The 14,136-nt window shown below is 38.6% G+C and overlaps 1 protein-coding gene across 2 annotated transcripts in view; it reads right to left on the reverse strand.

The window, feature by feature from the left end:
* zgc:154142 (uncharacterized protein LOC555481 homolog) overlaps positions 1-14,136 on the reverse strand; it is a 36,297-nt gene that overhangs the window by 12,082 nt on the left and 10,079 nt on the right. For both annotated transcript variants that reach the window (XM_051946186.1, XM_022198532.2), the window contains exons 6-11: positions 9,796-9,922; positions 8,308-8,508; positions 7,396-7,611; positions 3,150-3,290; positions 1,307-1,552; positions 962-1,147 (exon numbers count right to left, since the gene is read on the reverse strand). In XM_051946186.1, coding sequence (XP_051802146.1) covers positions 962-1,147; positions 1,307-1,552; positions 3,150-3,290; positions 7,396-7,611; positions 8,308-8,508; positions 9,796-9,922 — 1,117 coding nt within the window. The remainder of the gene's footprint in view (positions 1-961; positions 1,148-1,306; positions 1,553-3,149; positions 3,291-7,395; positions 7,612-8,307; positions 8,509-9,795; positions 9,923-14,136) is intronic.

Below are 14,136 nucleotides of genomic sequence, written 5' to 3' on the forward strand. Positions count from 1 at the left end.
TTTAAATGGCCAAATGCATCTATATATGGGAATGTGTCTTCACCCCTGACTGCCTGTTTTTATGAAAAGAACATTAAATTTGGATCTGAAAGTTTTGCAAAATGATATAGACTCACACTTTGTGATGATATTTATATTCAGGACTTAGACTTAAACATTTCACGTTGCTCGGAGCAGCCGAGGAGGAGTGTAAAAACGCTGAAAATAACAACATACATACATATAAGTAGAAATAAAACAGTTAAAATAGAACTGTTTAATTGAGCTTTTTTACCTCAAAATGCACCAGAATGCAGGAAAATAACTCAATTTTTTCCGCTATCACTGACACAGAAATTTGTGGCTTTTTGTGGCTCATTGTTATTCTTATGAGTGAGCCACAGTGGCTCGTCATTTGAAATTCCTAGTGCAAGCATAGTTGTGTCCAACCACAAAAACGTAGCAATTCCTCTCATTTTAGAACCTGAGATTGATGTGATACATTTCGTATTTATGTCTAGTAATTGAACTGCATTTGTAGCGATGGCTAACGGCAATGTTACAGCTGTGTTTGTTTATTTTTTGCCACTTGGGGGAATTGAAACAAGCTGACAGAACAATATTTGAAATATCACTGCATTTTGAAACTGACATTTTGAATGTGTTAGTGCTTATTTAAACATCCAGTTGACATTGGCCAAAAAATAGGATTCATTTAAGAGCGTTTTTTGTTGATGATGCAGCTGAAAACAACTGCTGCTGGAAATAAAGTTGTTAGAAATGAAGTCACAATGCGCTGAAAGGCATCGAAAGACTGATGAATACTGCAGTTTTTTAAAATTATTTCTCTAGTTTGAATCACATGGCTGATAAATTGTTAATATCAAAAATACTGATTAGTACTGCTTTAAGTTTACTTTTAACCACGTGTGTCAGTGGTGTAGATGTGTATCGGTATACTGCAGATGTCAGTAAAGTCTACCTATGGGGATGTCGTCCCAGGGGTTGGGCTGAACTGGTGGATCGGTGGGAGCAGGCAGGCTGGGGTTTGTGGTCCAGTAGGCCCTGAAGCCTTTAGCCTCAGTAAACAAGTCTGTGTGGAAACGAATCAGCAGCCTGGTGCCTTCTGTCTGGATGCTAGCCGGCAGCTTAGTCCCACAAAATGGACCTAAACAGATTGAAAGAAGGATTTGTCCACAGTAAATAAAGTGATATACAGGCTCTATAATTCACAGGTTGAGTGGGTTAATTGAATAACTGTTGATGGTTTGATTTCAGTGTGATCATGGAAACCATAAATGATTTGTTAATAAACAAACCTGCTTACCGTGCGTCTGCAGCAGTGCATTAGTGATACCATTGATGTCGTACACCATGATGTTGTCATAGCATTTGGACGACAGGAAATCTTTGGCTTCGAGGTCAAAGTGGGTGAAGTTCAGAGTGATTTTCTTCCCCAAAGGCACAGCAATGTTCCACATGCACTCAGTGTTGGCCTTGTAGTTCATAGGCCAGTTCTGGGACCTGATAATCCCAGTTTCCTTTTTGGAAGAGAAGCCACAGCCCTGGATCTCTGGCAGAGAGATGAAATGAGGGAAACTGTATGAGAAGCATGATTGTTAATTTGATAAATGCAGACGAGCTACAGTGTCTGTCTGTCTGTGATAAGAGGGAGTCTTGAGGAGTAAATAAGCAATCTCGTCACGGCAAAATGCAAAGTGGAACAACTTGATCTATCAGATTAACTTTTGCTCCATTTTGTGCTGATAAAAAGTTTTGGGGCTATTATCATAAAGCAGTGAAACAGCATTATTTTAAACATGACACATAAGGTCACAAACTTAACGAGGCAGTTTTTGATCCTTGATGAAGGCATGAAGTTTAGACAGAGCAAAGATTTGCTTGGGCTTGAACAGAGGCAACAGCAATGATGAATGTAAATACACAATCGTTTAAAAGTTTCGGGTCACCAAGAAAATTTCATGTTTTCCATGAAAACTCACACTTTTATTCATGTGCTAACATAACTGCACAAGGGTTTTCTAATCATCAGTGAGCCTTTCAACACCATTAGCTAACACAATGTAGCATTAGAACACAGTGATGGTTGCTGGAAATGTTCCTCTGTACCCCTATGGAGATATTCCATTAAAAATCAGCCATTTCCAGCTAGAATACTTATTTATTTAGACGCTTTCGAATCCTAAGACTGTTTTATGGTTTTACTGGTTTTCGTAGATTTGTGTTTTTTATGGGTTCTATGGTTTTATAGTAATACAAACTGTATTGTTTTGTTTTTTATACTGTTGGAAAGCACTTTGGACTTCTGTTATGTTGTTGTAAAGTGCTCTACAAATACATTTTAAACGACTGATTGTTTGATTTACCACATTAACAATGTCTAGAGTGGATTTCTGATTCATTTAAGGTTATCTTCATTGGAAAAAAATGCTTTTCTTTCAAAAATAAGGACATTTCTACGTGACCCCAGACTTTTGAATAGTACTGTATGTAATTGTATTTACTCAAGTACTGTACTTTGGTGTAATTTTCAGGCTTTTGTAACTTATTTTAATAAGGTTCAGTTTTTTCTTCATCTTCTTCAGTAGATTGAACCATTTCTAAATACATTTGTACCTCCAAGGTGCTATTTCTACTTTTTACATTTTACTTCCAAAACACAGGACAGATCATTTTAGATGTTGGTACATCTAACTGCAGCTGAAAATCATCCTTCAAAATAAAACTCGTTTGGTAGTGGCTTCATTCAGTGCAGTTTTACTCTTCTTTAATCATATTATTGAAGCAGCACTGCAGTTTGCTGTGTGCCTATTTTATTGAAGTAAACAACAGGAGTTTTGCTTTTGATGTGTTTATTGAAGTAAACTCCTCTACCCTCACCCTGTAAAGTCTCAGCTCCTTTCCTGATAATCATGATTAAGAAAATGATAATGATGTTTTATCTTGCTCGTTCCACTTCACCCTGTACTCTGACCTGTGCTTTGACAACAGCTCTGCAGTTTTTTATAGATATGTGACAGAAGAGCGAGATGTTTTATGGTTGCTTTTATTAGGTGCAGAGCTGCATCAGCAACATGTGCCTCAGGTGTGAATGTGTTCCTGTCAGCGTGTGTTGTAATCGTGAAAGTGCCTGTTCCAGTCCACGGTACCTGTGATATCCTCAGGATACACAGCCTCCCACCTGGCAGAGAATCCTCGGTCTGTGAGTCGACCATCGGACTGGAAGGTGACAGACATCGTGTCGCTGGCACTGACCACCACAGAGGGAAGCAAATAGCCACAGTGTGTTCCTGAGAATGAGGGAGAGTGTGGACAGAGGTATAAGATGGGCGTAAATGGAAAAAGCAATAGCAAGAATGAATGGAATGATTCAGGTGAAAATCACAACAAGAGTGACAGCTAAAGTAACAGCAATGAGCTGTAAATATGTGTGTAATTAGATGATGAAACACTACCAGTCAAAAGTTTGGACACAACTTATTTATTGTTTTTTTTCTTCATTTTTACTACTTTCTACATTGTGGATTCTCACTGAAGGTGTCAAAACTGTGAATGAACACATATGGCATTGTGTAGCAAACAAACAATTGTGAAGTAACTGAAAATATGTTTTTGTATTTTAGAGTCCTTAAAATAGCCACCCTTTGCTTTGATGATAGCTTCACAAACCCTTGTCCTTCACTCAGTGAGCTTCATGAGGTAGTCACCTGAAATGGTTTTCACTTCACAGGTGTTCCTTTTTAAGGTTCCTTTGTGGCATTTCTTGCCTTCTTAATGGGGTTGGGACCATCAGTTGTGTTGTGCAGAAGTCAGGTTGGTACACAGTTGACAGCCCTATTTGACAACTGTTAGAATCCATATTATGGCAAGAACCAGTCAGCTAAGTAAAGAGAAACCACAGTCCATCAATACTTTTAGAACTGAAGGTCAGTCAGTCTGGAAAATTGCAAAATTTTGAATGTACCCCCAAGTGCAGACACAAAAACCATCAAGCGCTACGACCAAACTGGTTCACATGAGGACCGCCCCAGAAAAGGAAGACCAAGAGTCACCTCTGCTGCTGAGAAGTTCAGAGTCACCAGCTTCAGAAATGGAAAGTTAACAAAAGCTCAGATTAGAGCCCAGATAAATGCCACACAGAGTTCTAGTAGCAGACACATCTCTACATCAACTGTTCAGAGGAGACTGACCAATCAGACCTTTATGGTCAAACAGCTGCTAAGAAACCACTACTGAGGAAAAGCAACAAGCAGAAGAGATTTGTTTGGAGCAAGAAACACAAGAAATGGACATTAGACCAGCGGAAATCTGTGCTTTGGTCTGATGAGTCCAAATTTCAGATCTTTATTTTCACCCACCAGAAAAGCTGAATGGATGGTCTCTACATGCATGGTTCCCACCATGAAGCATGGAGGAGGAGGTGTGATGGTGTGGGGGTGCTTTGCTGGTGACACTGTTGGAGATTTATTCAAAACTGAAGGAACACTGAACCAGCATGACTACCACAGCATCCTGCAGAGACATGCTATCCCATCCAGTTTGTGTTTAGTTGGACCATCATTTATTTTTCAACAGGACAATGACCCCAAACACACCTCCAGGCTGTGGAAGGACTATTTGACCAAGAAGAAGAGTGATGGAGTGCTGCATCAGATGACCTGACCTCCACAGTCACCTGACCTAAACCCAATCCAGATGGTTTGGGATGAGATGGACCACAGAGTGAAGACAAAAGGACCAACAAGTGCTCAGCATCTCTGGGAACTCCTTCAAGACTGTTGGAAAACCATTTCAGGTTCTACCTCATGAAGCTCATGGAGAGAATGCCAAGAGTGTGTAAAGCAGTAATCAAAGCAAAGGGTGGCTGCTTTGAAGAATCTAAAATATAAAACATGTTTTGTCTTATTTCACACTTTTTTGTTTACTGCATAATTCCATATGCAGTATACCATATTCATAGTTTTGATGCCTCTCACTGAAATAGTCATGAAAACAAAGAAAACCCATCAAATGAGAAGATGTGTCCAAACTTTTGACTGGCTGTGTATATGAGTAGGACATAATTAGCAACTGTTGAACAAAAATAATCATGTGCTATATTGACATTGTTCCTACCAAGAACATATAAAAATGCAACATAACATGAACTAGTAATAGCAGCAAATGCTACTGAAATGCAAAGCATGGTTCATCAGCTCAGTCAGCTTCTGGAGAAGAGATGTTTTTGCACAGAGGAGTCATTTTAGGCGACATTTATTATGTGATCCACCAAAAGCATTATCCTTTAATAAGAAAGTAGTATTCCATCTTGTTTTATGTACTTCTGTGTTTTTGTTCCTGGATGTGCAGCACAATGATGCCTTGATCGTGTTTTTATATCCTGCCGCCATTGTACAAGATATGCAGACCATTACGTTGTCATGTTTGCATGCTGAGTGCGACCATGTTGATAGATTCTTGTGAAGAGAACAATATATAATAGAAACTATACGTACACCACAAGCAGTCCAAACACAGTAAATGAGCTGATTATATTTTGAAGCAGCTGACCGCATAAATTTACAAATTAACCAAGTGATGCTTACTTCTTTACCACCTTAAACTAAGAGGTTCACACTGATATCAGATATCTAGTATGCATACCTAAACATGCTGGATTGACAATTTCAAGGACCAACACCAGCTGAAAGCATTCAAAGGTCCTGCATGTGTCAGACAGTTGTGTTAGTTCTCAGTGGGGTGTACAGTAGAAGCACTGCAGCCCTTTCACATTTGTTTTGAAGATAAGACAAAACTTTGGCAAATAGAAGCACCTGTGATGACAAGAAGCAGCTGGAGGAAAAGAATGAAATGCTGAAGTGAAATTAAACAGCAGAGGATATTTCTCACTCTATCAGGGGTGTCAAACATGCAGCCTATGGGCCAAAAGCGGCCCCCCAGAGGGTCCAATCCGGCCCATGGGATGATTTTGAAAACTGTTAAAACTACAGAGAAGACATTAATTGCAAATTGTAAATGTGTCGTTTTTGTTGTTTGCCTCATTTTTTTCTCACTTTATAACTTTTTGTCTGTTTTTGTCTCTTTTTTGTTTTGTTTCGTGTCGTTTGTCTCATTTTTTGTCGCTTTGTTTCTCACTTTTGCTATTTTTGTCCCTTTGCGTTACATTTTTGTAATATTTCGTCTTGTTTTTGTTGTTTTTTGTCTTTTTGGGTCTGACTTTTGTCATTTTGTTTCACGTTTTTGTCGTTTTGTTTCCTTTTGTCTCGCTTGTGTTTTTTGTCTTGTTTTTGTCATTTTGTGTTTCACTTTATTCATTGTTTTGGGAATCATTTTTGTCGTTTTGTCTCATTTTTTGGTTGCTTTGTAACTTTTTTGTCTAATTTTTGGTCTCTTTTTTGTTTTGCTTCATGACATTTCATTGTTTTGTCATTCTTGCTTTTGCCATTTTGTGTCTCATTTTTGTGATAGTTTCTCTTGTTTTTGTTGTTTTTTTGTCTGACTTATGTTGTTTTGATCATAAAGTAAAATACTATATCATTCAGTTTCAGATAGCTGTGACTAAATGTTTTGTGTCTTTATACTCTGTGATCTGTAAGTTCTGTGTAAATGATAAACTGAAGCATAATGTTACAATTTAACTTATTTTTATTAAAAAAATTCAGGTTGTTCATAATTGTTTTGTAAAAAGATAATTCCCTAAATGTGAACATTTTCAGATTGTACTTTTTTGCACTAAAGCAAAGGGAAATATGGAGTTGTGGTTATTTATAGGTTATTATGCTCTGATTTTACTGATCCGGCCCACTTGAGATCAAATTGGGCTAAATGTGGCCCCTAATTTAAAGTGAGTTTGACACCCCTGCACTAGATCAAACTAATGTTATGATATTTCTTTTTTTAATGAATGTGATTGTCCTGCTTTAAGTTACAGCTAATGAGTATCGGATGCCTGGGTTTGGGACTTCAACACCTCGCGGTTTCCTCTCACTTCTACTTTTCATTCCTCTCTGCATTTTGAACACAAACACCCTGAACTTACAGGACACAGCACTAAAACACTCCCATCGCCTATCTGTGAGTGCTTCATGGGGACTCGCTGCTTTAGTCCTTGAGAACTCAGCAATAGATAAAGCTGTATCAGCCCCACTGCAGCTACTGGAGTGAATAATGAGAGGTAATTTATAGTTTGCTGGGTTCTTCGCAAAGAAGATCCTAATCAACAGTTTTACAGCAGTGGGGGACAGCTATTGAATTATACTGTAGTAACAGGGCAGGTAGTCCAGCAATGTGCGTCTAACACCAGCCAAAGGTCTCAAACTCAAGGACGGGATGCACATTAGCTTCTTCGCAACAACAAATTAGTGTGCTTGAGTAAAACATTAAGCCACGGCTCACCCAGAGTGCTGTAATTATCCGAGATGACCAGTTTGTCCTCCTTGCACGCTCCCGTCTCTCCAGGAATGGCCAAGTCAGTGATCTGCAGTTTAATCAGGAATCCTGTGGACACTGATATCTTCCAGGAGCTATGCGAATGAGCAGGATATGGATTTGGGAAACCCGAGGACTGGATGACTCCTTTGCGCCCCTGAACGATCACTGGACCGCCACTTCCTGCAGCATAAAACAAGAACTTGGATGTTTTCTCCTCATTATGCAAATTGTGTGTAGAAGCCGGATCCAAAGCTGGCTGCCATCTAATAGGGCTTATTGTCTTCTTTTCCGTCCTCCAGTTGATGAGGACCAGCTTGTTTTGATACAATGAACAGATTCATTATGCAGTACCTTAATTGGCCACTGGAGAGAACCTCTCTGTCTGCCAGCAGCTTTAATGCAGCGATGAGGAGAGAAAGCTCAAGGGAGATGTTACTGCTCCCACACAGAGAGCTACTCACATTCATCCTTGTTTGGTAGCTGTCAACCTGACTCAAACTGCATGTGTGTGTTCTGTACGGGGAGGGGGAACACTTCTGTAAGGTATCATCAAACTCCTGTTGATCAGGAATGGCCATGTAGCTGATAAAAGTGGTGTATCATAAGAAACTATTTCCACTGGAGGCACGGTCAGCAGAAATAAAATGTATGCTAGTGAGGCAACCAGACAAATCTCAGATGATCTTCTCAGAGTATTTTTTTTTTTACAGAAATCGAAATGGAGACATACAAAGGAAGGAGTTTGCTCGTGATGTTGTCAATTGAGCCAAACTGTGTCGTGGGATTGATGAGAATATTGATCCGTGCTTTCCTGCTTTATGTTAATTATACATGAGGGAAATGAACCAGTAAGGCGTGTTGAGGTTTGGAGCTTACCAGTAGTAGTGGGAGGTCTAGTGGTTTGTGTGGTGGGTCTGGGTGTGGTTGGCGGCGTTGTGGTGGGAATAACAAGGCTGGAATTTGTGTAAGTTGCGTTGAATCCTTTAGAAGTCAGGCTGTTGTCAGATTTGAAGCGGACAACCATGGTGTTGCTGCTCGACTCCACCGGCTCTGGCATCGTTCCCCCGCATAGTTTACCTGTGATGGATTATACATCTGTGAAAAACTGATAAACACTCACAGAGGCTTGTGCAATAATACCAATTTCGCTCTGACATCGGTGGCTCATCCGCCCTGCTTTAGCAGCGAAGTCCATGCAGACAGATTTAAATTCATTAAGTTTAAAATAGACTCCAGAAGCTCTGTCCATTCTACAGCTCCTCAAACTTTTAAATGAGCTCATGTTTTATTCATGGGCCCACATCGTTGACACTGTTAATGCTGAACAAAGCTCACAGACTGTTCTGAAGTTTGAACACATCCTTTTGCTTTTTCATCACACATCCAACTTTGACAATAACTGTACTGATGAATGCAGATATTATGGTATGTACACCGCCTGGCCAAAAAAAAAGTCATCACTTCGATTTAACTAAGCAAATAGATAAGAGCCTTCCATTGGATAATTATTGCAGTGATGAATGTATCAGCTGCAACAACTTATTTAACCCTAGCTGATGCAGTGAGGAGCTTCTCATTTCTAAAACAACCATGTTGGAAGACATATCCTGTGGTCATGGAAAGGATGTTAATCTGTCTCAGAAAGGTCAAATTATTGGCCTGCATCAAGCAAAGAAAACAACTAAGGAGATTTTTGAAACTACTAAAATCAGGTTAAGAACCGTCTAATGCATTATTAAAACCTGAAGGATAGTGGTGAAGCATCATTTGAGGAACAAATGTGGTCGGAAAAAAATCCTGAATGATTGTGATTGGTGAGCACTTAAACCTTTAGTGAAATCAAATTGAGGGGAAAAAAAAACAGAACAACTTAGGGCAATGTTCAGTAGTGAAAGTAAGAGCATTTCCACACTCACAATGTGAAGTGAACTCAAAGGATTGGGACTAAACAGCTGTCGCTCTAAGAAAACCACTGATCAGTCAGGCTAATCACAAAAAAAGATGACGATGCCAAGATTCATGGGGCTCACATTGAGAATGCGTGGATCAGGGAGCATGAGATGTCATTTTCACACATGGATTGACCTCCACAGAGTCCAGACCTCAGAATCTTTGGGACGTGCTGGAGAAGACTTTGTCTGACTCTCCCATCATCAATATAAGTTGATGTTTGAAAATTAATACAACTCTGAACAGAAATAAATGCTGTGACAAACGATGCCACAGTGAATGTGTGTCATACTCAAAGCAAAAAGGCAGTCCAATGAAATATTAGAGTGTGACTTTTTTCTTGGCCGGGCAGTGTAATGTTGTATGTATAACATATCCCAGTTTATCACTATGGATGTCTTACGTTATGCTTACCTCCTGAAGAAGAACCAGGCTTGTGGCCATCGTAAACCTCAACAAAGTCTCCACAGACCTCAGGGACCAAGTCAAAGGACGTAAACGTCAATCGAACCCTCTCGCCTTCGGGCACTGTGATTCTCCACTGATCCAACAAACAAACACACACACACACCAATCGTTAATGAACAGTTAATGATGTCGCTTACAGTGCTCCCCTTAAAGCAAAGCTGATTTCAAACATTAAAGTGATAGTGGCCACACCAATGGAAGGTTTGTAATAAACGATTCTTTAAAATGAATCTCGACAGCATCTATCTACATCACTCCCCCTGTTCCTTCTGGTCACATGGCTGCAATATGAGCTGCATTTTGACATACTGTAACTCATAAATAATTCTATCACTAATTCCGCTACTGTTTGGACAGACGACAATCCATCAAGACTAAAGCCCGGCCAGATGAAGTCCTGATGACAGCCAAATAACACCATATGACTCCACATCCAAGTCCAGCATGCAAATTCTCTCATCCAAATTGACTGTGATTTAATTATGCATTAATCGCTGATCAAACAAATTCTGTCGAGATGATTGTGTTGAAATCCAAAGCTAATGGATTTACTTTGAGGTGAGAATCGGAAATCTTTCTCTTTGTTTAGAACCACATAATATGAATCAATACTGTGACATTGTGCACAGCTCTGTGGTCGATGCTGTGTGGTCTATTCAGGACATCTTAACTGTAATGAGTTGCAGTTAATTGGCACAATCTGTAGTATAATGCTGTTGGAATAAAAGAAAAGCCTCTGTTCCTCTGTCTCAACCAATCCTCTTTTGTGATTAGATTTAACTAGCGTAAAGTTTGTGATACGTTAAAGCAGTTTAAACCTGGATTCACCTCATCAGTTAGTACTGAAGGCACAATACAAATGTTAACTATAAGCCCTTAATTTGTATTAAAAAAATGAAACATTGCCGAATGTCTCCCCTCTGAACTTGATTTGTCTTGTAAAAAGAAAGCCTCAGAGTGGACAACAGTGGAATCAATAATGTTTTTACATCATGCAAATGAAGAAATACACCTCAAATACACTTGAATAGAACCTGGCAGAAAGCTACAACAGCACATTTTCGTAAGCAGCTATTTCTGTTTTTAATTGTATAACAGGTCCTGGAGTTAATTTTTGCTTAATATTAAGACTCGATTAAAGGGAACAACTTGCATGCACACATGGATCTTTTTAACTTTTAAAAAGTGGCAACCTGCACCTTTAAAGGGACATTCACAGTAGAAGAACTGCAGAATTTCTATGTTAGCTTTATTTTTTACATAGCCTAAATTAGCTAGGGTGATATCAGGTAAATTGGGCCATCAGGTAAAATGGGCCATTTAAGCTTTGGATGTCCTAGCCCCTCTGATTTTTAGAGCCAATGACAGCAAATGGTCTCAAATGTTTGCCACAACTGTACTTAACATGAAACAACAGATTTTATTGGTCTGTGGTTGTTTTTGTGGGCGGAAATAAGATTCAAATTCACACTGCACTGGAAAACTGCGTGGTGAGTGGACTGGCATAAGAATTTCTGATAAAAATTATAAGGATGATAAGTCAATTAAAGAAATGTGTATATATAAAATTGTTGATGTATAATATCTGTCTTGATGACACCTATCAGAAATAATGCTTAAAGTTTGGTATTTGGACATTTTTTTTTCAAAGATTGACGTTTTTGTTAGTGGCCCAATTTAGCTGAACCTATTCAGGTAAGTTGGGCCCCCTGGTTTCAGCTAAAATGGGCCACCCTTTTTGTCAGTCACACATGCACACGTGTACACATTTGAAGGGAATGCAGAAGGCATTTATGTGAAAAGGATGCATCTGCCTAAAAATAATGATGATCAGTGATTTTAGTAACAATCCACTGACTTTATCTGCAGTGAGTACGGCATCTATGATGAGGACCACTTCACCTGTCAGGACTGTATTTAAATTTGTGGTTTAAGTAGCCACATACCGGGCTTTGCAAAAGTTCTGTTACACGGTTTCATGATCTTTAGAGACGTTTACATGTCGGAGTGAAAAATTCCATTAAACAAACTGAAAGTTCTACCTTATAGGCAGGTGTCATTAACACAAATTTGTTCTCCGGTGAAGTTGTATCAAGATGGAAGTCAAAAGAGTTGAGATATCTGCTCTCCTTCATGCTGGCCACAACAAGTCTGACAGAGCCAAGCAGCTGAACATCAGCCGGATGACCGTCCACAGAGTCGCGGAGAGGCTCAAGAATGGTGAAGATCTTTCAGTGATCTTTCAAGAATGGTGAAGACCTGAAAGATCTTCACCATTCTTTAGCCTCTCCGCAACTCTGTGGACGGTCATCCGGCTGCTGTTCAGCACAAAGGAGAGCAGATATCTCAACTGTTTTGACTTCCATCTTGATACCACTTCACCGGAGAAAAAAATTTGTATTAAGGACACCTGCCTATCAGGTAGAACTTTCAGTTTATTCAATGGAATTTTTCACTCCGACATGTAAACGTCTCTAAAGATCACGAAACACCGTGTAACAGAACTTTTGCAAAGCCCGGTATGTACCTACCCAAGCACACACACACAATTTAAAATTTTGACTATTTATATATTATTGAGGTTCAGTGTTTGCATTCATCCCATTTGTAGGCCTAGTAGGTTGCAGTTGTTTTTTTTTTTATCATTATTTATGTGTTTTATACCCAAGTTCACAGTGCCATGTGGATTCAATACATTTGCCATGAGCAGATCAGTTAATCATTTACAATGTAATGAATTGTCCTGATATTATTAAATTGTTCTTACACAGTATGTTGCCATATTAACAGTTTTTTTTTTTACAATAAAAATTGATGACTATCCCTTTGCAGTTGGACTGGCCCAACTTACCTGATAAGCGTCCCATTTTACCTGATCAGCTGGCCCATTTTACCTGAACTTTGCTTGTGTAAAAAAATTGGCACAGCTGATGTATCAAGACCTGTAGGAACTAAACAATCCTATTTACTAGATAATTTCAATGCAAAATTAAAAGAAAACAACCATTACTAGCCATAAAACCACATTTTAATAGAATACATTGTTTTTTGTTAGTGCTTCAAGCGATTTACCAAAAAGTGGCCCAAATTAGCTGATATCACCCTACTTCATTTTTAAAATTCTCTCTTTGGTTGTTGATTTAAGCCTTGAAAACTTCCATTTGTGTACCAAAGTTACCTATTTAGAAGTTGGCTTTTCCATGAGAGGGATCTTTCCACAATTGGAGGACATTTTGCATCCCACCCCTCAAATTTCAAATAATCCATATACAAAATACTAAAACATGCAGTCGTGTAAATGTACTTGTTCTGAGACCAAATATTTAAAAAAGGAGAAAAGAATGTTTGAAAATGTTTTTTTAAATACCAAATAAGTCTGGAGTTCCTCCTAAAATGACATTTTTCTCTCGTCCCACCCCCCTGATGACCAAATTGAATCTCAAATAAAACAGTTAAAATGAAATTTAGATCTCCTTTTTATGGTATTATTTTTTCACTGATATCTCTTGTAATTGTGGGAACATTTTTTAATCAACATAATATTTTAGATAATTATTATTATTCATGGAACGTGTCCCACAACATGTTAGTATAACTTTTTAGCAGAAGAAAAAAAAAGTGAATCTCATGAAATGCTGGAATTAACATCATCAAACAGTTTTCCAAAAGAATGTGTAGAGCAAATCTATGTCCTCTCTTCTGTTATTTGTATTTTCACAACATTGTCAGCCTTGATTGAATGTCTCACTCTACCTCATATTATCAGGAAAAGACTAATTCTTTTTACTGTTTTCCATCAGTCAGTTTGTCCTCTTGGTCAGCAGTAACAGCTAGCTAAATATCTAGCTTCTACTGCTGAGAAAAAGCTAACATTAGCATGGATTAGCAACCCTGTTACTGTGATTAGAGTAGGGTTAGCAAACAACAAATAAAACATGGAATAGAAATGGTACCATTGATGTGTCAGCTGAGCCAATCAAGCATTTGATAGTTTATTACCTATTATTAATGAATATGTTGAAGAAAATGTAACAGAAAAGGTTTATGTTTCAATGATTTTGAAGCCACTAAGCTCGACTGTTGTTTGTGAAAAGAAAGGGTACAACACCTCTGTCATAATATCAACTGTCATATTCTGATTAATGGTTATTCATGGATTAAACCAACATAATAAAACATTTTTCGGGTGAACATTTGAACTATGGAGAGAGCCGTGCTAGCCGATTCCTCTTCTTTATGCTAATCAAGTTAATCATCTAAATGGATTCGTGGGTATGATTGACCTCA

The sequence above is a fragment of the Acanthochromis polyacanthus genome, chromosome 3, assembly GCF_021347895.1.
Source record: "Acanthochromis polyacanthus isolate Apoly-LR-REF ecotype Palm Island chromosome 3, KAUST_Apoly_ChrSc, whole genome shotgun sequence".
In the NCBI taxonomy this organism is placed as follows: Eukaryota; Metazoa; Chordata; class Actinopteri; family Pomacentridae; genus Acanthochromis; species Acanthochromis polyacanthus.